Source organism: Pantherophis guttatus, chromosome 3, assembly GCF_059756535.1.
Source record: "Pantherophis guttatus breed Tessera chromosome 3, ASM5975653v1, whole genome shotgun sequence".
Lineage (NCBI taxonomy): Eukaryota > Metazoa > Chordata > Lepidosauria > Squamata > Colubridae > Pantherophis > Pantherophis guttatus.
In genome coordinates, this window is record NC_142065.1 from 82,540,660 (window position 1) to 82,565,848 (window position 25,189).

Below are 25,189 nucleotides of genomic sequence, written 5' to 3' on the forward strand. Positions count from 1 at the left end.
ATGTTTTGGGACACCTATAGAGGCCTATGTAATAATTAAGAAACTGGGAAATTGTTTGTGTGTCTCTTTTATGCTTTTTTCATTACTTTTTAAAAGGCAAATTTGCATATTAGTTTACTTTAAAAATGCAAATGCATACAATATGATAAGAAAGGCTGCCCAATATCATCTTTCCTTACCAAGTAAAGAAATTGCCCAAAAAGGACAGAAAATATAAAAGGGGATGATATCCAAAGGGGATGCAGAGGTAAACAAGATGGAGATATTTTGCTCAGGGAAAGGAAGATATGATTGATTTGAGGCTCTTTACTGCCCCAATAAGAATGAAGATAAAGTTGCTACTAATGTTAGTAATTTCACTGCTTGAGCAAATTTTGTCCAACATAAAGATGAAGCTATATTCACATGATTTATTTGTGGTAGAACTAGAAAAGAGAAAATATTTGAAAATATACATTAGAATTCCTGACCCAAACCAGTTGTCTCTTATTTTACTAGAGATATGAAATCCCCTTTGTTTTCTAGACCTTCACTTTACCATTCAAGTACAGTCAACTAAATCCTCTAGAATTTGCTTTTCTTTCTATGAAGGTTTGTCTAAGCCATGACCATTCCTAAATCAAAAGACCTTATTCATTCATGCCTTGGTCACCTCTTCCACCAGTTGATCTTAACTCATTCTACCAGGGCTGTCCTAGAAGATTATGTTGAGTAAAGAGTGCTTTCTGCTTTGAGTAATGCCACTATCATAAGAACTGCTCTAGTTGCCACTGGCTTCTGGATGCAATTCAATCTGTGGGATCATCTTTTAGCAGTTTTTCTTTGTCTTAGTTGAGAATGAACCATTTGAATTTCATCCTTGCTGTTTTCAGGATCCATGAGGATGTGCTTTTTCTGTAGCTATCCCCCTTGAGAATAGTACTATTACAGGGGTGTCAAACTCAAATTTCATTGAGGGCCGCATCAGGGTCGTGTTTGACCTCGGGGGACTGGAGTGGGGTGGCCAGGTAAGTGTGGCCAGCTCAACGTCACTCATGTCAGAGGTGCCTGTAGTGGCCCGAGTGTTCTGCCAGCAAAAACGTGCTCCCAAGCTCTGTTTTTGGCAGCAACAGATTCCAGAGCAACCCTCTGCCAGCGAAAACAGAGCTTGGGGAGGGGGGGCGCGGAGGAGCTCCGTTTTCACTGGCAGAGGTACCACAGGTCGGTCCCTTGCTGTTTCCAGGTTGGCCTCGTGGGCCAGATCTAAGCACCCCGCGGGCCGGATCGCAGTTTGACACCCCTGTGCTATTAGGTGCGAAAGACATGAGGTCTCAGTTAAGCTGATTTATTGCTAAAAGCCTATGCACATCTCCTGAACTAATGATCAGTATCTGGTTAGAATTAGATAAGGGTCAACAGCACTCAAGGAGGATTTGCTCGTGGCCATGTAGGGATTTTAGGCTGCGCTTCCTTTCACTGCCCCCAAATTCTGCCATTCTTTCTCCTACAAGTGCTCCGCTAGAAGTCAGATTTGCACCAAATCCTGTTGGCGTACAGGAAACCCATCAAGACCTAGATGTTTCAAACATGTTCATTTGCACTAGGGAATGATGGTAAGGCAAGATCCTTTCCTGAGTAGATTACAGCTGTTTTGTTGCTATATTGTTGTTTTCCACAGTATGTCAATGGGTAGGACATTTATTGTTATTGGGCTTGAGTATTATGTTTCTTTTTATTCTTTCTATTTTCCTTTTATATCATTTGTAAGCCCCTATAAATTAAAGCAAGATAGATACAGCAGTGTATTGCAATCTGCAAGCACCCCTTTGTCTTATATGTGAAGTTGTTTCTATTCTATTGCAGACTTCTTAAAGAAGAAATCCAAACCGACATCACTTTCTATGTTGGCAATACACTCTTCAAAGCTCACAAGGCAGTACTTTTAGCAAGAGTCCCAAATTTCTTTCTGCATGTTGTTGGAAAACATTTAAATACTTGTAACAACTGTGAAGCTTTAAAACTGCAATATTTGGAACCTTCTGAATTTAAAACTTTCCTGCAGTAAGTTTCTTCTCATTATTTTACATTTTAAATTGCATTTCAAACTGAAATTATGATTTTGTATGGAGAGTTAAGAAATCCATTCAGCCACCCAGTTATATTGTTCAGAATTCTTTTTCTACTGCAAAGATCGAACTAACCTTTAGGTTGCATATTAAGACACATATTTTTGTTTTTCCCTGTCCTGCAGTTTCCCGGAGCTCTATTTTCCAAAAATTAACATTTAAATTTGAAAATATATCTTGTTACACATATTCCAATGCATCTTATAATTGGTAAAATTTGGATAAAAGTAAGTTGTCCTACAGAGTGGTGTCTAGATTGTTGTTCTCAGCATAGCTAAATATCCTGTGTCATACTAGCCTTAACGTGCCAAAATTAGCTAATACTATTCTTACCATTAGCAGAGAATTCTGCATTTAGCACTGGTATGACTAAGACTGTTAACCTGGTCTACTTTTTCTTCTCTTACTAAAAATATTGCATAAAATCCATGATTGATGAAGTCATGACAAGCAATAGAGATTAATATTTATAGGCCCATCTGTTTATAAACACGGCCCAGGAGAAATTATAATTTAAAATGTAGGAAGAATAAATGGCAGAGCATCAACTAAGAAATGAAGTAAATGTCAGTCAGTCAGTCAGTCAATTAGTTAGTTAGTTAGAACATTTATATATCCACCCATCTTCCAGCCAATTCTGGGCAACTCCTAATCAAAAACAACAAATGAAATTATATTAAAACTATAAAATTAAACAGATGAAATCGTTCAAATCAACAAAGACCTGGCATCAAGTCAAACCTCTTCAAAGCTTAACAGAAGTCTAAGAGGGTTAGAGGCCTACCGAACTTCAGGGGCAGAGTCTTCCCCAGGGCAGGGTCTGCCACGGAAAAGGCATGCATCCTAATTTCCACCAGATGGCAGTATTTAGGGGAAGCAAGCACATCCACTATATCTAATCTGGTGGCGGTAAATGTCCTTAGGAAAAGAGAGTCCTGCAGATATCCTGGCCCTGTGCCATATAGAGCTTTAAAGGTGATGACTGGCACCTTGATGGTTTGCAATATAATAATATAAAATTAACATAATATTCAATATAAAAATTAATATTATAAGCCGCCCAGAGTTTACCTTGTGGTAAGATGGCCAGCTAATAAATTTAAATAAATAAATAATTTAAAATAAATAAATTATAGGATATGGTATAAACTAGATTTGCTTATATTTCCTTGTTTCCTCTTATTTCGTATGCTTAATTGCATCTCACTATCTCCTCGTTGACTGTATTTTATATTGGCTTATTGTGAAAGGAAATAGCATGATGGGGTAATCTATAGTATCTATATATGTTTATTTAGATATTCAGGTCTGTTGTTATATGTTTATTAGGTTCAAATGCATTGACAAAATATACATGATCATTAATGTAGACACAAAATGCTTTTGAAACAACATTCATGCAGATACCTACATATTCTCAAAGAGATTGTTTATTTGGGACATTTTTAGTGCTTCATGCTACTTTCAGAATTATTTTAAAAAATAACAAAAATTGTTGTACAGTATTGCAACTTTTGAAAATAAATGGCTTTTTCTCCGTACAGAAATGATGTTCACAACTAGTTACCTTTCTGCAAATTTGAAAGGTTAACCTTTACTTAAACTTGTCATACTTAGATTTGCGGTTCTCCCACTGGGATGCGGAGTGGGTCAGAAGTGGGATGATCCAGCCCGTCTGGCCAATCACTGAGTCGGATAAACTTGGCCACGCCTACTCAGGCCTCCCTTCCTTCCAGTTTATTCGACTCAGTGGTTCTGACCAGTCGCTTCGCTGAGTCTCTCACTTCGGACGGAATTGGAGATCGTTTGTTGCTAGGGGGCTTTTCAGCCTGAACACTGTCTGAGAGACAGGGCTGCCTCCGTTGTCTCTTGAACTTCAAGGGAACGTGAGTTAAAAGATATTTCAGCCCCCATTCCTTTCTAGCGCTGTGCGTGCGGGCCATTTCAGTCTTCCTAGGCTGGAAACGCCGCCGCCGCGCTCCCCTGATAGCCGCCGCCCCAGCGCTCATCAGCTGGGGGGCGTGAAGATCGTAACGCTTCAGGGACCAGCGCCTTGCTTCCCACCGCTCGCCGCCCCGTTCCGCTGTCAATCTCCCTTCAGCGCTGATCAGCTGGAGGTCGGAGAAGCCGCGGAAGCCGGAAAATCCTCAGCCGTGCTGCGAGGGTTATTTCGGCTCTATTTGCTATCGCGGCTCCTCCCAGCCACCGGGGAAGACGGAGCTCGCATTTTTGCTGCTGTTGCTTGGCGTGGGTGGTGTCTGACGCTTCCCCGCCAATTTCTGTGCCGCCATCTTTCTGCAGCCGTTATTTGCCGCCATTTCTGCACGCCCTTTTCATCGGCTGCTGAGGCCTGTCTGAGTGCTTGGCTTGGTAAGCTTTGCACTGGCTTCAGTATAAAAAAAAAAAAAAAAAAAAAAAAAAGGAGGAGAGACATTGAAAGCAGGTCTGTGTTTTTTTTTTTTTTTGTGGACTTGGGGTGTTCGGAATTTAATCCCAACTCTTGGCGGCCATTTTGTCTGACCCTGGATACCTGTTCCTGGGCAGCCATTTTATATCCAAACGGGAAAGAAAATTTCTTCGTTTGGTGATTTCATTGTGGCAGCGGCTTCCCTATTATTTGCTGGATTTATATAAAGTGGGAAATTAAATTTGCATACGCTGTCTCCCTGCAAAATAATAATAATAATAATAATAATAATAATAATGATAATAATAATAATAATAATAATAATAATAATAATAATAATAATAATAATAATAATTGATATCTTACTGATGTCTTACCATTGTTCATTTGTGCGCAGATTTCCTGCTGTAGCATAGCCCATCCATCGTAATGGCAGACCAGTCATCTTCCAAGAGTGATTCTGGCCGTAAGGCCTCTGCAAAATCAAAACATACAAAAACGTCTCATCATCATTCTGCTGATATGGCTACGCATATCCTTACAGATAAGCCAAACCCGGAAGTCGGTCTCGATTCAGGGGTTGCAGAGGAGGTTGACCTGACCAAAGCCTTCTCCCCAGAACGACAGGACAGCCTTCATGGCTCTCCAATTAGACAAGAGGGGGACCCCTTTGATTGTGCTATTCCTGTTCAGGATCCTCCACCAAGCTATCAACCTAGGTCTGATCTGGAAAATCTTCCTCAATCAGTGCAGATGTTAATTGCCAGGGCCATTTCTCATGGAATTCAAGCGGGCATCAGGGAGCATCGCTCTGCCTCTATTGTCTCTGAGAGTCTTCATTCCAGAAGATCAAGGGTTTCTCCTGATGCCAGCCTCACAGGGTCCCCTGATCACTCCCCGGTTAGATCCAGGGGCAGTGCTGATATAGAATTGGAGGATGAACCTCAAAGAGAGGTAGATTTGTCGGATGACGAATCCACTGCTCCAGACGTACCAGCCTTTACAGGGCTGTTTCCCCAGGGACTTTTTAAATCACTGCTTCACAAGGCCAAGGTAACCTCGGGCCTAGTTGACACTGATTCTGTCCCGTCATCTTCTGCCGCCTCCACCAGTCAGGGCATATTTTCTGAACCAGTAGCTGAGCAGCTATTTGTCCCGGCGCCAAAACTTTTCGCTGATGTGGTTCGTAAACAATGGACTAATCCAACTTCTCTCCCTACTCCTAGTGGCTACGATCGTAGAAATTACAACATGGATCCTGTCCTGACCAGTCTCTTGCAGGTTCCCGAGGTTGATGGCCCTGTGGCAGCGCTTTCCTCGTCGTCTCCTTTCATCTCGGGGGATACTTCTGAAGGACTTAAGCCAGAAGACCGTAAGTTTGACTCATCTTTCAAGAAAGCCCACCAGGCTTCGGCTTGGGCGATTCAGGCTGCTACTGCGGCCTCATTCTTCTCACGGTCATCACTCCTGTGGCTCCAACAACTACAGTCCCGCTTACCAGCTCAGGATGCCAGAGTCCATCAGGACTTAAATAAGATAATAGCTGCCACACAGTTCACCTCGGATGCCACGCTAAATGCGGCCAAATTTGCCTCGCGGGCTATGGCTTCTTCAGTCACTTCCCGTCGCCTTTTGTGGCTTAAACCTTGGCACGCTGACCTCAAGGCCAAATGGCGTCTAGCTTCTACACCATACTCTGGGCCTAAATTATTTGGGGCTTCCCTTGACCCATTATTAGTGGAGGACAGGGATAAAAGGAAGGTCCTACCTTCCATTACTAGACGAGCTGATCGCAGGGCTACCCCCTACTATCGCAGGCCACCGGCCCGTAATTTCTTCCAGGAGGGCCCCAGTCAGAGACCTTACTCACAAGGTTCCTTTCGTCCCCAAGATAGAGGTTCCTACAGGGATAAATCCAAACCTTTCGCTCCTCAGAGACGGCCCTTTCGTGGAACTGGCGGACGTCAGTTCCGCCGCCAAAAGTGACTCTCGCTTGATAGCTCCTATTGGGGGGAGGTTGAGCCTGTTTCTCCCCGAATGGGCTCGCAGTACTACAGACTAATGGGTTCTTCATATCATCGAATTCGGCCTCCCATTGGAGTTCCTCTCCCACCCTCCGAGCCGCTTCGTGCCTTGCCCTGTCTCCAGCTCCCTCAGCAAGCGAAATTTGATGGAGCTCGCCATTCAGCATCTTCTGGAGATCAATGCTGTGGAGGACGTCCCTCGGGAGCAATGGAGACAGGGGTTTTACTCAATTCTTTTCGTGGTTCCGAAGCGCTCGGGGGGATGGAGAGCGATCCTAAATTTAAAATCCCTGAACACTCATTTAGTGTACCGCAAGTTCAGGATGAGTACGCTCAAATCTATCCTGGAGGGAATAAGGCCCGGGGACTTCCTAGCCTCAATCGACCTCTCCGAGGCATACCTTCATATACCCATAGAGCCAGCTCACCGGCGGTTCCTCAGGTTCAGCTACGCGGGGCGCCACCTACAATACCGGGCCCTTCCATTTGCCTGGCATCGGCCCCACGCAGTTTCACCAAAATTCTGGCAGCCTTGGTAGCTCACCTGCGGTCCATACCGATTCGCATTCAGGCTTATCTGGACGATATTTTAATACAAGCCTCGTCCTTAGACAGAGCCAGAACCAATGTATTTCTCACACTGCAAATATTACAGAATCATGGGTTTCTAGTCAACGAGCCCAAGAGTCAATTGGTCCCTCAACAGCGCATAAATCATCTAGGTGCAGTCATAGACACGCAGGTGGGACGGGTGTTCCTCTCCCAGGAGAGGAAAGACAGCCTCAGGTCTCTGATTCGGCATCTGTTACAAGAGCCGACAGCTCCCAAGCTAGAATTGTCCCGTCTCCTGGGGAAACTAGCCTCATGCACAGACATAGTTCCCTGGGCCCGGCTTCATGCCCGCAGCCTTCAATGGCTGCTACTCCCCTATCAGCGGGCAAAGACAGCGGCCTCCAAATCCAAGATCAGGGTCCCCCTGTCAGTACGCCGGTCTTTGCACTGGTGGCTATCCCCGGCTCTGGACAACGGATGCGTCTTCTTGGACATACATCCACTGATTCTGACTACAGACGCCAGTCTGACGGGCTGGGGCGCGCACCTGGGTTCCCAGGTCGCTCAGGGGCGATGGTCCCCGACAGAAGCAAGGTCAAGTATCAACCTTCTGGAACTCAGGGCCATTCGCTTAGCTCTTCTGGCCTTTCATCAGATGGTGCAGGGACAACACTTACTAGTACTTACAGACAATGTGTCGGCAAAGGCACATGTCAATCGCCAAGGGGGGACGAGGTCCAAGACCTTGATGCAGGAGGCTCTTCTTCTCGGGAGGTGGGCGGAATCTCACCTTCAATCCCTCAAGGCGGATCACATCGCGGGGAAGGACAACCTTCAGGCGGACTATCTCAGCCGCACCACGATAGACGCATCAGAATGGCGCCTCAGCCCCGCTCTGTTTCAGGACATCTGTCTCCGGTTCGGCCAGCCACAGGTAGACCTCCTTGCATCCCCAGAGAACGCACAGCTACGCCGATTCTTCACGCGCTATCCATCGCGGGGGGCAGAGGACACAAACGCTCTCCGTTGCCCCTGGCCCCAGGAGCTACTCTATGCGTTCCCGCCGATCCCATTGATCCCGCGGGTCCTTCGCAGAATTGTAGCCGAGAGAGCGGACGTGGTCTTCATCGCTCCTTATTGGCCAAGAAGGCCATGGTTCTCCGACCTCGTAGCCCTCTCAACGACGGACCCTTGGCGACTACCTCCGGAGAAAGTGTCCCTCAGTCAAGGGACAATCCTACACCCAGAGCCCCAGTGGCTCAACCTAACCGCTTGGCGCTTGAAGGGCTCCTCTTGAGGGAAGCAAGGTACTCAGAAGATGTCATCCGGGTTATGCAGGCTGACAAAAAGGAGTCCACCATCAGACTCTACAACATCACGTGGAAGGTATTTATTTCGTGGTGCTCTGCGCGCGAAATTAACCCTTTGTCAGCTTCTGTTCCGCAGGTGTTGGAGTTTCTCCATGATGGCTACACCAAGGGTCTGGCACATAATACCCTCAAGCGGCATGTTGCAGCTCTCGCCACGGTGTTGTCTCCCAGGGACGGCGTACCTCTGTCTCATCACCTTTCCATCCGGAGGTTCCTACGTGGGGTACGAAATCTGCGCCCACCCGTGGTACACCGCTATCCCACATGGGACTTGCCACACGTATTGTCAGCCTTGACAGGTCCACCCTTCGAACCTCTCCGGACTGCCTCCCTTAGATTTCTAACCATGAAAGTGGCCTTCCTGGTGGCCGTGACTTCGGCTCGCCGCATTTCTGAACTGGCAGCTCTATCTGTCAGACCAGATTTATGTGTGATACACTCAGATAGGGTAATTCTTAGACTGGACCCGGCATTCGTGCCAAAAATTAACTCACGGTTCCATCGCGAACAGGAAGTTATCCTGCCTAATTTTTGTCCAAATCCATCTCACCCACTAGAACGCAAATGGCGGACCCTTGATGTTCGCAGGGCTTTAAAAATATATATATCTCGGACCGCATCCTCAAGACGCTCCGAAGCCCTATTTATTTCCTTCCAACCCTCATCTTTGGGATCCAAAGTTTCTTCAGTCACCATAGGGCGTTGGATCCGAGCTTGCATTTCCAAAGCTTATGACTCACGATCTCTTCCCATTCCACGTCATATTACAGCTCACTCCACACGGAGTGCAGCTACTACCGCTGCTTGGGCCACGCAGGCCTCCCTCGAGGAAATTTGCCGGGCAGCTACCTGGGCCTCTCCTGTTCCATTCATCAAGCACTACCGTTTGGACACCTTTGCCTCCGCCGAGGCAGCCTTCGGAAGGAGAGTCCTCCAACAGGTTCACCTGGCACCTCGACATCGACCTTCGCAGACCTCCCGCCCGACGAATTAACAAGCTTGGGTATGTCCCACTTCTGACCCACTCCGCATCCCAGTGGGAGAAGAGGCGTTGGACTTACCGTGAACGCTCTTTCTCCAGGGGATGCGGAGTGGGTCAGCCCCTCCCGTCTGCGATTTCTCTTGTATTTTCTAGGCTTGAGACTGTTTTGCAGATCTGCCTTCGTCGAAACAAACTGGAAGGAAGGGAGGCCTGAGTAGGCGTGGCCAAGTTTATCCGACTCAGTGATTGGCCAGACGGGCTGGATCATCCCACTTCTGACCCACTCCGCATCCCCTGGAGAAAGAGCGTTCACGGTAAGTCCAACGCCTCTTCTCACCAAAATCTGTCAAGTGGTGAACCCAGCAAAAATCACAATTTAAATCACAAATTAAATCATGATTTAAATTACTAGTAAAAAGGCTTGATTTAAATCAACTTGCTTTAAATCATAATTTTTAAAGAGCAACTGTCATCTCTGCCCCTCAGTGGCTCCTCCTCTGACCTGCTGTTGACTCACTGACAGTCCCATATTGCAGAATATATAGCTTCAAGCTACATAACTGAGCTCCATTTCATGCTGAATAAATTAAATTATTAATGTATCTTAAATAGAAAACTATCTTTAGATAGATTTTTACTCCAAAAGCATTTTACTAAAATAAGTTGGATAAAAATAAAAAAAATCCAATTTAAATTTAAAAAATCCAATTTAAATTTTTAAAAAATCCAATGTTTTTGATTTTTTTTGTAAAAAAAAACGATTTTTATCCACCCTGGTATAAAGGTATTTGGGGATGACTTTGGAAAGAGCTACAGCCAGGATACTGATTGGATAAGGGGCAGCTTAACCCTTAGAAGGAATGTGAGCATGGCAATTATCTCGGAAGTGGGCCTCATAGTTCTTTGGTTATAAAGGCAATGGAGGAAAAATACACTTTCAAACTTGCAAGTGTTGATATCAACTGTGAGAGGTAGTCTAGACAGGAAGCACACCCAGATGAATTAGTTCTACTTTTTTATAAAAGAATCTTGCAAGTCTGTCTTCCAAGGTCTTTCCCACATACAATTCCAGGCAGAGACTGGTAAGATAGAAACCAAAGCCAAAAAGAACCATTATGCACATTTCTCAGTCATCTCCAAGGCTAGCAGGAGACAGGCCAAGTATCTATTTTTTTTTTTAATTGAAAAAGTTTTACAAATACATTTGTAAAAAGAAGAGAAAAAACTTAGAGTTTAAATTGTGAAGCACAGTTTTATAGATATACAGGCTCTGACTTCATTGCACTGTTTGAACAATCAATTGGGTTAGAAGTTTCGTTCTTGTCAGCAATAAATTTTATAAGCTAGACAAGTCATGTCTGAGAATCTTTTGCCCAGACTAATCAATCCTGCATGTGGGGTTTGGAGAGTCATGATTTAATAGTGAGCTCAGATGTGAATCTGGACAGCTTGATTGGCAATAATTACTGCTATCAGTATGGGAGGTGAGCCTTCATCTAGAGAACTGTGATTCAGCTTCTGGGAGCCCGCTAACTGTTGATAAAGTTTGCTAATGTCTTGCTTTCGATTCAGAACCAAGTGGTGACCAGATGGACCAATTAGTTCAGATGAAAAACTAACTGATGGATTAGGGACACTTGGGACAAAATCTACAGATGGGACAAAATCTACCACCGCTGGTGTTCTGTGGACTACTTTCAGCATCCTGTACTTGTTGGAGTAGCTCCAGTCCCATCAGGAAGCACTAGCACTCTTGCCTAACAAATATGAGAAGAAATCAAGCAACTGAACTACCTTCCTTGCTTAATTAATGGAACTGTACATCCTTAAAATTGGATGGCATCCCCATAGGCAGAACTAACTTGGAATTTTAAATTAGCCCAATGGCTGAGATTCAAAAAGAGTTTGGTAGCAGCTTTTGAAACTAGCCCATTTTATTGAAAATTCATGGGTGAACCTAATTTCATCAAATGCATCCACAAATGCTTATGCTTCAAATAAAATTATTAGCCTCAAAAGGTGCTAACCTTTTCGATCAGAAAGTGCTCTGAATTTTAATAGCCATATATTGTCATGGTTCTCTTCCTAAAATGTCACCAGTGACCGAGAGAGAGCTGTAAAATGGGCAACATCTGCCTTCTGATTCAGAACAGCCTGCATTTGGACAACGATGTTAATTTTGTAGCAGGCCTGAGAGTTAATTCAAAGATCCAGTTGAACAAGTAACTGTCTACCATGATATTCATCACTTCTGGCGGAGTAAACATTCAGTATGCTGCTGAGTTTCAGCTTTTAACTCGGGACATGGGGCGAAAAATTGACCAGTTCAGAGTGGAACTATCAGATGAAATAAGGGATGAATTTACTCATTAAAGCACGGTAGAGAATATTATAGCACTAATTCAAGTTTCCTTGGGAAAACCCTCTTGGAAAATCAAAGTGTTATTTAATTTTATGTATCTTTTTTATTTTGTCTGGGTTGACCTTGTGCCCCATCGAAAGGGCAGTCGTTCTATATAATATTGAAAAACAGAACAATATAATAATAATGTGGAAGGGCATATTCATAAAAAAGAAACCATCTTAAAATTCTTATGTCAAACAGTTTGAATTATGCAGTGTTCAATGTTGTGTTGTACAGTGAGATGATGTTATGTAGGTGTAATTGGAAAGGAAACAAAATCCCACTAAGATTAATGGAAGTTATTGCCAAAACACTGTCAAATGGATTGGAGCCTGACACGTTCTGTTCCTAGGGCTGCATATTCATCGGACAGAATCATTACAGAGGAAGAACAAGAGATTCTAAATAAAAAAGTTTCAATGCCTGAATTAGCGAAAGAAAATGAAGAGTTAACAGTTGGTGGTTTACACAACGATCAAATATGTAGAGAGCAGGGGCTGGGAAACCATGAAAGGACATCTGACCATCACTGGATATTCTGCAAGACAGCTGTAGAAACAGAATGTGTGGCGTCCTCTTTCTCTACTAGTGACATGCCGACAGACGCTATTGATGCTGAGGGTGAGGTAACTGTGTCAGGTGAGATTAAAATGTAATGTGTGAATTGTTATCTAAGACATCAGTTTGGGCTTGTTCACTGCCTCAGACAAAATTTACAGTTATTCCACAAAAAAGATGAATAATTAACGACTGTAACTTGACTCCTGAGTAAATGAGGCTTGCATTAGTCAGACTAAACTATGGGGAGTTCAACAGTCCTTACACCAGCCTATTAACTAAGAGAAGAGTTGCAACATGTACTTCGAATTCCAAAATCATAGGGTTGGAAAGGACTTTGGAGATCTTCTAGTTCAACCTCCCACTCAGTGCAGGAATCCTCATAATAACGAAGTTGGCAAAAGTACCCTCCAATGTACAGCTATTTTCACTTCCTTCAACAAACATACCTTTCTGAAGACTACATGTTACAGGTAGTCCTCGGTTTACAACCACAATTGAGCCTAAAATTTCTGTTGCTAAATGAGACAGTTGTTAAATGAGTATTGCCCCATTTGACAAACTTACTTGCCACAGTTGTTAAGTGAACCACTGCAGTTGTTAAGTCAGTAATACGGTTGTAAAATGAATCTGGCTTCCCCATTGACTTTGCTTGTCAGAAGATCACAAAAGATGATCACATGACCCCGGAATACTACAACCACCATAAATATGCACAAGTTGCCAAGTGTCCAAATTTTGATTACATAACCATGGGGATGTTGCAGCGGTCATAAGTGTGAAAAATAGTCATAAGTCATTATTCCAGTGCCCTTATAATTTTGAACAGTCACTAAACAAATGGTTATAAGTAGGCAGTTGTAACTATCTATACAGAATTCCTTTCTACAAGTAATTTCATTTCTTAAAATTTCTTCATCTATCTTCCTTCCTTTAGAAAATGTTCTACCAATGAACCCAAATCCATCTATTTGCTCTAGTGTTTTTTTTGCCATTTAGTTTACTAATTTATAATAATTAACTGCATGTTCCCTATTAAACACAACAGGAGTACAATAATTTTCAGATCCACATTCCTGCACAGATCTAACGTTCATTGGAAATTATTTGGGTTCTCAGCCAACAATATGGCATTGTGTCCATAGTCGAGGGCATACATATTCATGTCCCCAATCAACATAATCCCAACATCACCTCAAATATTCTTTAGCATACTAATCTTCAAAATACTCCTCCCAGTGTTTCCTCATTTCAGTTTGATCTCAAACTATTTCATCACTTTTTTACTTCCATTTATCTTGCTGGAGGAACATTGTTTAGCACTTTGAAAAACAAGTTTTCATTTCCATCAAATTTACAGGGAAGAGTGTGTGAGGATGCACAAAAGGTACAGGTCAGGAAGTATGCATGAGAGTGTGTGGTGATGTGGAAGAGACATGGCACATGTCAAGAAGGATGCAAGGGAGTGCATGAGGCATGTTCAAGAAGGGTGACTGTGAGAGGGGTGCCACAGGTCAGAAAGGATGTAGAATAGTATATAGGGATATGTGAGTGTCTGGTGTGACATGAGCACAGTGGGACTGGGGAAGGATTTTAAAATAAGGATTTGTCTGAAAGGTCAATTTTTCATAACAGCAAGAATCAAATTGTAATTTAATTGCCATAGGTCAGGTACATGACCTCCTTCAATGCTGGTAATACAACTGAGTGCCTAGTATTTAGAATCAAGGTCTTGCCAAGATTTGAAGATGCCAAATAATAATTTCCTAATGGAAACCATAATGGCTTATTATCAATATAATTTTCATTCCAATACAATACAAAAGTCAACAAATGGGAAGAGTTCATTAGTAGTGCATTTTTGCAGAATGATTGGCTTCCAAGAAATAAAATTTTGTGTAAATCTTTTTTTTTCTTCATAATTTGTTTCTGAAATTTATTTTGTACTATATCAAAAGCTTTTTCTGTGTCTAAGGCTGTTTTAAGTCTCTCAGAATATATTGTTAAAGTATCTACCACTATTCTAACATTACCAGAAGGTTGGCATTCTTTCATAAAGATGAATTATGCAGGTTTAATTATTGATAATCATACCTTCTGCAATATTCATGACCTGAAGAGTCTCTTTTAAAATTCAGTTATGTAAGTCTGATAAAATGATACATGGAGGCTTTTCAAAAGACTTTTATTATGGGAACCAAGATCTCTATGACTTTTGTACCTTTCTTCAAAAATCCAATTACCTTAGTGGTCCTCCCAAATTTCATAAAACCAATGTCTTGCAATGTTGGAAATGGTGACTAAACTTTGAATGAAAATGAGAATCTTACAATGATCTATTTTATTTTCAAAATTAATAGCTGCTTGAGTGGTATCTCCACATTTACAAGCATATCTTGGAAATATTACAGGTCCCTTTCAGCAATAAAATAAATATCATGATGAAGCAAATCATGTGAATTTTTTGATCTGCAGTGCATATAAAAGTTACGTTTACACAATATTATAGTCTTATTAAGTGGCTATATTAAGTGGCTTATTATGCTTAAAAATATACATGCATACATTAAAATACTTTATTACCCAAGCCTTCGGTGAATCATAATCTTTTCATGGTGGAGTGTCTTGTAAAAAAAACCACCATATCTGTGAAATACAATAAAAGGGGCTATGCCTATATATACTGTAATGACAAGTATAGACATTGGAAAGTAAGTTGCATTTCAATACAGTTGTATGTATTATTCTTATCAGTTAAGTAGCCAACAGTTTAACAGATTTAAAAGCATTATACAACTCTAAAAAATGATTCCTTATTCAAAGTTTCCATACTTTATTCTCTAAATTATTATGATATAAACCTTTCAGTTTTATTTTCAGAATATATATACTGGTAGTACAGTCATAACTTATATAAAAACTTTAAATGACCCTCAAATGATCCTCATATTTCTTTTCCATTTATTTAATGAAAAAATAATCAAAATTCATATTGGTAGTCCAGAATTTAAAATCATCTAGTAATGATACTGTATATTAAAATACCATTAGGCACCACTTTGATATTTTTTGCCAGATATGACTAATGCTTTTACTAGATATTGTAATTCTCAAACAAATTAACTATAAATTAAAATACTAACATTTAAAATAAATTAGGACATATGGCATGAGGATATTTTTTTAAGTGCTTATTTATATTAATTTCGTTGATTCATATATCAACTAAGATTATGTAATTTTTTAAAATGAAACTTGTTTTTATTTATCAAAGTAACCAGCTTGAGAAAGAAAAGGATTATATGTAAATACAAAACTTGTAATAATAAAGTTAAAAATAAAACAAAACTCATAACTATATTAATATAATTCTGGGAAATAAAATAACCCACAAAGGGTCACTGTGAAAGTGAAGAAGGAAAAATTGTAATTAAAAATTTAGAAGATGATAACACAGTTACTTCTAAAGGCATTCCCAGTGGAAACCTGCCTAGACATCAGATATAGCCATTCTTCCTCTATCCTATCTGAAAATCCATTTTATTTGAAAGTCAAAAACCTCCTATATTTAATAATTGAATATATACAGAAAAACTAAAGACTGATATGTTGCTCCAATTACAATTTAGATTCTAGACCTTAATTCTAATTAATTAGAAATTTCAGGGTCAGAATTTCTTCTATCCAAAGAGAGAAAATTTGCAGTACAGATAAAGCAGTTATTTATCCCTTGTGTCATAGATTAGCATGAACAAATGTGGCAAGAAATGGGGCAAACTCACTGTTGCTAAAGAATGAAAGAATAGGAATTCCCATTATTGCTAAGTAGAATATTTTAAAGCACTATTGTAAATCTTTACCCAAATTGGGGCTCTCAATTGTTTTGTATTGTAAATCCCAGGATTGTGTTATGTTTTTTCCGTACTTACTTGTAATAATGAGAACTTTAGTTTAATCTATTTTAAGGGTGCCATGTTTATAAAGATTGCCACCGAAACTAAAAGATGAAGGATTTATTTATATTGGTTATAAGATACAGAACTGCATGACTCAGAATCTTATCATTACTCTTGGCGAGTTTGAATTTCGTAATACTTTTATGTATAGCATGAACACTGCTAAGTTATGGCTCCCTCATATACAAAACCTAAGCATTTGTAAGATATATTTCATCAGTAGAATATTTTAAAAATGTTTTCACCTATTAATTTTTGAATTTCAATATAAATATTGAAGTAAAAATATATTTAGGAAGAGTTTTTTCCGTTTTTGTCTGCTTGATTCCAAAACAGAAATTGCATCTGGCTTAGGAAAAGACCTATTGATGCTCTACCAGAATTCTTGGTTTTCAGATATTAATATTTGGATTGATGGAAAACCCTTTGAAGTGCACAGGTAACTGTCTTTAAAGGCTTTGTGGTGACTTTTATGTGTACAGAGGGAGAAGGATGGATTAGACACTGAGACATTTTATACGACTGTGTACTAAAAGTTACTACATCTGTGTAAAGATGAAAAAATTGTGATGTCTTCTAGTTCTGATATGGGTAGTGTTACGGGCAGTGGAAGGTTGCCTCTGGTTCGGACCGGTTCAATAGAATCGGTAGGAAAACTGGCGGGAGGCTCCACCCATTGACCCTGATGTCATCAGAAGCAATCTGCGCATGTGCAGAAGGCACGCGCATGAGCCTGTTGCAAACTGGTAGTAAAGGAAAGTAGAACCCACCCCTGGTTACGGGTAGAGTTATGCTTTCTGCATCTATCCTTGATGCTTGTACAGCCTTTATAAAGATTGAAAAAGTAAAATCAGTTATTGATCCATCAACAATTTAAAATGTCTTGCTTAAAGAGGAAGACAGCTTTGAAGTACAGTTGCTTGAGCCAGGAACTCTTCAGAGCTTTCAAGACACAAAATGTAGAATGTATCATTGCTAATGCATAAGAAAAAATAAGAAACTACACAGATACCTCCAACACCTATTTCTGGATTATTATTTTTTTGTTGATATATCAAGGAACTATTGCAGCCCATGGCATAAATAAGAGACAGGAAAGAAAGCCAAAGTTGTTGAAAAGATAATATATCAAAATGTTGGGTTCTAGATGTTGCATGTTTAAAACTACAGAGAAATATTCACCTTTTTTGCCCATTCCAATAACCTAGAATTTTTTGGAGAACTTTGGCTTACTGTTAATAAGCTAGCATGTTGTTTACTCAATAGCATCTTATTGCCAAGCTAAAATTGAATACCACCATTTTTTTACTTGCTAAGAATAAATCCAGAAAACTGTTTATTGAGTCATAGTGACAGGAAGAAAAGAAGGAGGGATTAAGCTAATGCAAACCTGTCAGTAAACTTACAATAGAATAGGGATGGGATGGGATGGGATGGGATGGGATGGGATGGGATGGGATGGGATGGGATGGGATGGAATAGAATAGAATAGAATAGAATAGAATAGAATAGAATAGAATAGAATAGAATAGAATAGAATAGAATAGAATAGAATAGAATAGAATAGAATAGAATAGAATAGAATATTCTTTATTCACCAAATGTCATTAGACACACCAGGAATTTGTCTCCAGTGCATAAGCTCTCAATGCACACAACAACAAAGGGAGGCCATAGATCATAAGTCATACATACAATAATTAATCATAAGATACAAACAACATTAAGCTAGAGTTTATGAAAATTTTGATTTATCATAATGTATGAACCCTTCCAATTATAATTGACGAATACTATTTATGAAAGCAGAGTTGTTGTTTTTCTGAGCTGAAATTGAAAACATCTAAGACTTTAGAAACCAGATAGATATAGTACGATTTTACTGTTGAACCACTGACTCAGAATATTTAAGAACTTGGAGTGCTGCTCAGAATGAAAAAACTAATAATTAAAAATTTATTATATGATGCTGTGCAATGAGGTAATATGGTGGAATAGTTGAGGTTCTTGAGTGAAAGAGCAAATTAAGTATTAAATTAAGAGCTGGCATGCATGAATCCAATCCATTTGGATTTTTAAAAATTCCTCAGATGAAAGTTTGCAGCCAATGAAAACAGAGCTGTATATCTTTTTCAAGAAATCCTTCCACCACCAACACCCCTTCCCAAAATCTTGTTTTAATAATATGAACCTATAGGAAAATCTCTCTTCATATTTGAAATAGTATTATTGTAAACCTCGGCTGTCAAACTTGCAGCCCACGGGCCAGATGCATCACATGCTGGCCACCCCCACCCCTAGTTTAGCAAAGGAGGGAAAGTCACGATACATCACGTGACGACAATGTGACGCCGCGAGTTTGACACCCCTGTTGTAAACCTACTGTCAAAAGAATATATCTTCTCTGGACAAAAACATGAAAGCATTAGTAATCTGTGCCCAAAGGAACTTGAGATTTCCTTTCCCGGGGGCGGGGGGGGCGGTGTACACTGTAATAAATTTTTTTAACTGGAAGCATTTCAGAGAGTTCTCCTAATTTTTCTTTACCAAATTGGATTAAATGCCAGAGATATTAGAAAGAATTGTAGAGTGAACAAATATACATTAGCATGTCAAGAACATTGAATTTCAATAGTCTGTAGATATTCTTTTAAAATAAATATTTTTATTGAGTAACATAGTTTGTATTTCATTCTCTTTCTCACAGGGCTATTCTTTGTGCCAGATCCAGTTACTTTTCTGCTATGCTGAATGGGAGCTGGGCAGAAAGCTCTCAAGAGCATATCACTCTTCAAGGGTAAGCTGACTTGTTCACAAATCATGTGGGAAAAAGGCAATTTAAAACCACTGCAAATTTTAAGAAGTCAAGCTACCTGTAAAAGAATTCATATTAAGTCTGCTTGATATAGTATTTGATGAATACATTTGAACACGAGTTCTGAGTAAGAATTATCTGTAAATTCGGTCAGCATCTGTTTTGCAGAACTCGTGACTAAAAAAGTAAAAATAGCATGCTGTGCTAGATTGCAGTCTGCTTGGCATTTAATTGCGATTGCATCTTTGTTTTCATTGTTCTTTGTTCCAGTGGCAGATGCAGCAATATTTGTCTATTAACAAGTATAAAGGCTTCTCTGGTTTCAATTTTGGTGGTTTGCTTAACCATCATGGTTGAATAAACCATAGCTGACTAGATTCACAGACTGAATCATACTGTGTGACAGTTTAGAGCACAGGTGTCAAACCCGATTGCGTCACGTGAGGTATCGTGATATTTTTTGCCTTTGCGGAGGCGGGGTGGGTGTGGCCTGCGTGTGATGCATCTGGCCCACAGGCCGCCAGTTTGACACCCCTGGTTTAGAACAATGAGCATAGCAAGTTTTGCAGAACTATATGGGGTTGTGTGAAGAATGGTTAGGTGATGGATTAGGAATGGGAAATCAGAGTTGCTTTTAGAATTTTATGCCTATGTAAAGTTGCCATCCTACATATGTTTTTAATCCAAGAAACTTCATTTGAGTAAGTGGAGTTTAAAGTGTGCATGGCAGGGTCCCCAGTGCCCAAGCCATGGACCAGTACCGATCTGTGGCCTGTTAGGAACCAGGCGCACAGCTGGAGGTGAGCAGCGAGTGAGCGAGCAAAGCTTTATCTATATTTGCAGCCATTCCTCAGTGCTAGAATCACCGCCTCAGCTTTACCTCAGATCATCAGGCATTAGTTTCTTATAAAAGCACGAACCCTTCTCTAAACTGCACATGCGAGGAATCAAAGTTGCACGCTCCTCCCCCCAAGTCTGTGGAAAAATATCTTCCACGAAACTGGTCCTTGGTGTCACAAAGGTTGGCCACTGGTGTGAGGGATTTATTGGATGTAACTGTCAGGATATCAAAAGTTTGCCTGCACTGCTGCTACAGTAGAAATGGCTGGTTTCATGTCATCCTGCTCATTGCAAATTTTTGTGTAATTTTGATAAACACTTGAGAGCAGAGTACATATGGCTCATCCCAAAATAATGAAAATGATATTTAAGAGACCAGCTGTCAAGGCAGCCGTGCTGCTTCTTTTGGCTGTTTTTATTGCTATCTTCTGTTTCCATATACAGTCAGACAACTGTGTTGATTTTGCTATTTAAGTAAAAATAAAGATTTCCCCCCTTTTTCTGGAAGCTCAGATTTAGTGTTTGAAATGGCCATGTGTTACAGGTATCATAGTTTTTATTATTATGGAAGCTATACCTTTAAAAAGCAGGAGTAATTTGCAGAATCACAACTGAAACTTGAACAGAAGGGAACAAGGAGAATCTAGAAGAGGTTCTTCTAAAAGGGTACAGGACAATTTGTGAATAGCCATGGCAGAAGTATGTTGCCCACAAAGTTTTCCTGAAAGTTTCCATAAAGAGATGGAAGGAGGGAAGATCAAAATGGAATAACTTTGCAGTCGTTTAAACAAGAGCCATGAATTAATATCTGGTTCAGATCTCATGTTATAATGTGCTGTAATATAATCTGCTTTGCTGAATGAACCATAACCAACTGGTTTTATACTACACAAATAATGCACAAACTACAGTAGGGGGAGTCATACCATAATTTAAATCAGAATCAATCCAGATTAGTATGATTTATTAACCCACTTGTCTTCCACTGAAGACCATGGTGAAATACAAGGGTGCCAATGAAATCACAGAATCATTACATGCAAGGGGAAGGGGCCATGCATAACTCTGAAACTCATTGAAGGTTTTTCATAGACCAAAACATGGTATGCTATCACCCACCTGTTTCAGCTGATTGTGTTTTTCTCTGCCCATGAGCTTCTGGAGAAATCTTCACAAAACATTTTACACATGTAGGAAACAGAAAATCTTGTAGAAGATTTTGTTCCAAATACTTCAGGAGTACAAATCTTTTATGTTCAAGAGCTGAACAGCTGAACCTCATGAGCATAAAAATTCTGATAGCACTTCCTTGACTCTTTTATTTATTTATTTATTATTATTTATTAGTTCGATTTATATTCTGCCCTTCTCTGGAGACTCAGGGCGGCTTACAATGTTTTAAGCAATAGCCTTCATACTTTTGTATATACCTGCTTAGTAGGGCTTTTTTGGGGCCCCCTAAGCGGTGTTCTATTTTATACAAAGTCAACTTATTGCCCCCACAAACCGGGTCCTCATTTTACCTACCTCGAAAGGATGGAAGGCTGAGTCAACCTTGAGCCTGGTGAGATTTGAACTTGCAGTAATTGCAGGCAGCTGGCAGCTAAGTGCTACTTTAACAGCAGTTTTAGTCCGCTGTGCCATCAAGGCTCTTGAAGGCCACCTACCCCATTCAGAAGATATCAGAGTTCTACTGTTAAGTTTTTCAAAACAGAGATCTTTTGGCAGTTTGAGAGACAACCTTACGTAAAATTTTAGTGATGGGGTTCTATCCTGAAGTAGATTTGCATCATAAAAATTATTTTAGTACATTTGTTTTCTGCTTATCATTCCTCAACCAACAATAACCCAGTGAAGAAGGCTGAGGAAGAATGGCTCAAAATCACTCAGTGGCTAAAGTTAGACAAGAACCTGATCTCCCCTAGCCCTTTAATCTTAAGCATCATGTTGGTTCTTGCATAATATGATTAGGTTGCTAGTTTTTGATGCGTTAAATGGGATGTACAAAATGTGAAGACTCTATTATAGTCTTCAGATTCTCTTTCGTGTAACTAATTTTTCTTCTGGTTTTGTAGCATAAGCCATGCAGAAATGACTGTCATTCTGCATTTTATCTACGGAGCAGTTCTGGAGTTCCCTAAAAATGTAAATGCTGGGTATGTGTCAAGTCCTGTTGTTTTTAATAATATTCCATGCCTATTTCCTAAGTCTTAACAAACTGTACTTAAATAGAAGTAGCATCTTAAGAACCAGAAATGAAGTTATAATAGTGCCAGAAATGATTAACCTTGCAATGTAATATGTATTTTAGCACAAGAAAAATAGTATTTGTGTTTTTGAGATAATTATTCTTAGTATTCATATGCTAAGTAGGTATGACACAGATAGAAAATGCTTGCTGGAATGTTTCAATTTATTGCAGCAATTTGCTGAATGGGTTCACATAGTGCAGTAAGTTATATTGTGGTTTGTTTGGTTTATGGTTTAATTAAGCAGGCATGCAAACATCCTTACTTCCAGATCCTAGCTACTAGTTAAGGGACTTTAAGCAGAATATATTATTGTATGATTCCTTTGTAAACTCTTTGATATACCATCTCAAGGGTGAATTTTCCCTAATTCCAATCTGTGTGAAATCTAATGATAAACTACAATTAAATAATTAAGATCACTCTTGTCTCTCTTAACCAGACTTTGTTGTAACCAGCTTCAATCTAATTAAGGAACTATATCTAAGAATAAGTCCCAGTGCTTAACCTTACTTTGAGATATTGAAGTCTTGCTTTGGTAATAGGAAGGACTGAGTAGGCTAAGCAACCTGGTACTCTTCAAAGATTTTATATTTCAAATCCTATCAGCACCAGCCAGTTTAGTCCGTGGCAAACAATTGCAGGAAGTATACTCTGATCATTTGGAAGCATTAAGTTTTCTATTCTGGGATAAGGTGAATGTTTCAATAAAAAAGAAGGTGATTATTTTGTGTTATTCCAGCCCAACAGATTAAATAGAAGAAAGATGAGGACTACACCAGGCCAGAGAGGATTTTAACTAGATTTTAACTAGACCTATGAGAAGATAAACTAAATACAGATAGTCCTCTACTTATGACCACAATTGAGCCCAAAATTTATGTTGATAAATGAGAAATTTGTTGAGTGAATTTTGCCCCATTTTATGACTTTTCTTGCCACATTTGTTAAGTGAATTACTGCAGTTCTTAAATTAGTAACACGATTGTTAAGTGAATCTAGTTTCCCCATTGACGTTGCTTGTCAGAAGGATGCAAAAGGAGATCACATGACTGCAGGACACTACAGCTGTCATAAATGTGAGTCAGTTGTCAAGCATCCAAATGTAAACCATGTGACGATGGGGATACTGCAAAGGTCATAAGTGTGAAGAATGGTCATAACCAGTGGTGGGTTTCAACCGGTGTTACCACCGGTTTGCTTCGCGCATGCGATTTGTGCATGATTTGCATGTGAGTGCTTGCTTTGCTTGCACGCACGCCAAACTTGCGCTCCACGCAAGCACATTTCATTTCAGAACAGCTGAGGCACAGCAATCTGCTCTGGCGCGCCTATCAGCTGGGCTAAAAATGAGCAAATATAGGTAGGTATAGCGCAGGGGTGGGCAGGAGGGCCCAGCGGACAGTTGGGACAAACCGGTTCGTTCTCACCTCACCATCGCCTCTACCGGATCACCCGAACCGGGGAGAACCTGTAGCAACCCATCACTGATCATAACTCACTTTTTTCAGTGCCGTTGTAACTTTGAACTGTCACTAAGCAAACTGGTATAAGTCAAGGACTACCTGTATGTTAGGGATAAACTAGTCAAGCCTTGTCCCAGTCTTCAGCAAACTAGAACATAATACTTTAATAAATATGAAAAATAAGGTTCAACTTGAAAGCAGTAAAATATGTCTAATTTTACTGCACTTTTAAATACTAGTTGCTGGGGGGAGGGCAGTTATTGCCATCATGTTCTGCTTGTAGACATTCCTTAGCCAAATGCTATGTGACTGAGAAATAGGATGCTGAACTGAATTGTTTTCATCGACAATATGATTTAATAGTTTATAATCTTTACAATCTTTACCAATATAGCAAGGATTTTTAACTTCTTAAAATTGTTTTTATTTTATTTTCAAAAGCAAGTTACATTAGCAACCTTTTTCAAGGAATTCAAACTGGCTTATACAGAATGGCAATCAGTGTGAAATTAAAAAAAAAGAAGCACTATGGATTAGTTTTTAAAATGTATTACTTTTTAAAATACATAACTATAGAGGAATAAATATGGTTTGAATTTTTAGTTACATTTCCATACATACCCCAGCACAGTTGCTTTTAAGGTATCAAGACTTGTCACCTCATGTTTGCAACATGAATTATTAATTTGAATTATTAATTGCTATTGTTGGAATTGAACTTCCCTTAAAAATATTACTTCACCAGGCTTTCAAAAATTAGAATGAATTATGCTTGCCTAGAAACATTACCATATTATCTTTGCCTAGATGTAAACTATTATGGAACAATTCCATTATGGGCTTCCAGTGACTGTGTTATGATGATTTTATGGTTAATTTTCATTATTGCTTTTACTTTAGATGTATACTAAGCATTGCAGATATGTATGGATTAGACGGTTTAAGAGAAATAGCTATATACATTCTGAAAAGAGACTACTGCAACTTCTTTCAAAAGGTATTTAATTTATCTGTTTATCTTGATACTGCGTTGATAAGAGGTAAATCAAATATTACAAGTTTACTCGTTGGGAATAAAACAGAAACATTTCATTATTTGAATTAGAATTGCCTTAAGCAATATTGAATAAGGAGATGAACTGTTTTAAACAAATGATCATTGCAAGGAATTTTTCATCCAAATGTTAAGTTACATTACAGTGTGTAACATTTTGAGAATGTGGTGTGAAGAAGAGTTAGGGGCAGCTGCCAAGCGGGATGGTGCATGTGTGGTTGGTACAGTGCGAGCATGGTTGGAGCATGGGGGGTGGCTGCCGCTGTGTGAGGGAGTTTGCAAGCGACTTAACTGGAGCAACTTGCGATCCTTCCAGCTAGCTTCCCCATTGATTTTGCTTGTGAGTCGCAAGTGAGTTTAGGATGCTACAGCCATCATAAGTACAAGCTGAGTGCCAAACAGTCAGG

General features: G+C 39.9%; 2 protein-coding genes across 3 annotated transcripts in view; both read left to right on the forward strand.

Annotated features, from left to right (window-relative positions):
• Positions 1–25,189, forward strand: part of BTBD8 (BTB domain containing 8) — a 46,608-nt gene that overhangs the window by 1,699 nt on the left and 19,720 nt on the right. For both annotated transcript variants that reach the window (XM_034437220.2, XM_034437219.2), the window contains exons 2-7: positions 1,843–2,040; positions 12,197–12,483; positions 16,695–16,797; positions 19,066–19,155; positions 22,089–22,169; positions 24,629–24,725. In XM_034437220.2, coding sequence (XP_034293111.2) covers positions 1,843–2,040; positions 12,197–12,483; positions 16,695–16,797; positions 19,066–19,155; positions 22,089–22,169; positions 24,629–24,725 — 856 coding nt within the window. The remainder of the gene's footprint in view (positions 1–1,842; positions 2,041–12,196; positions 12,484–16,694; positions 16,798–19,065; positions 19,156–22,088; positions 22,170–24,628; positions 24,726–25,189) is intronic.
• On the forward strand, positions 6,698–9,700 carry LOC148114648 (uncharacterized). Its single transcript, XM_087889951.1, has 2 exons — positions 6,698–9,461; positions 9,594–9,700. The coding sequence occupies exon 1, from the start codon at positions 7,401–7,403 to the stop codon at positions 9,450–9,452; it is 2,052 nt and encodes a 683-aa protein (XP_087746077.1). The 5' UTR covers positions 6,698–7,400; the 3' UTR covers positions 9,453–9,461; positions 9,594–9,700.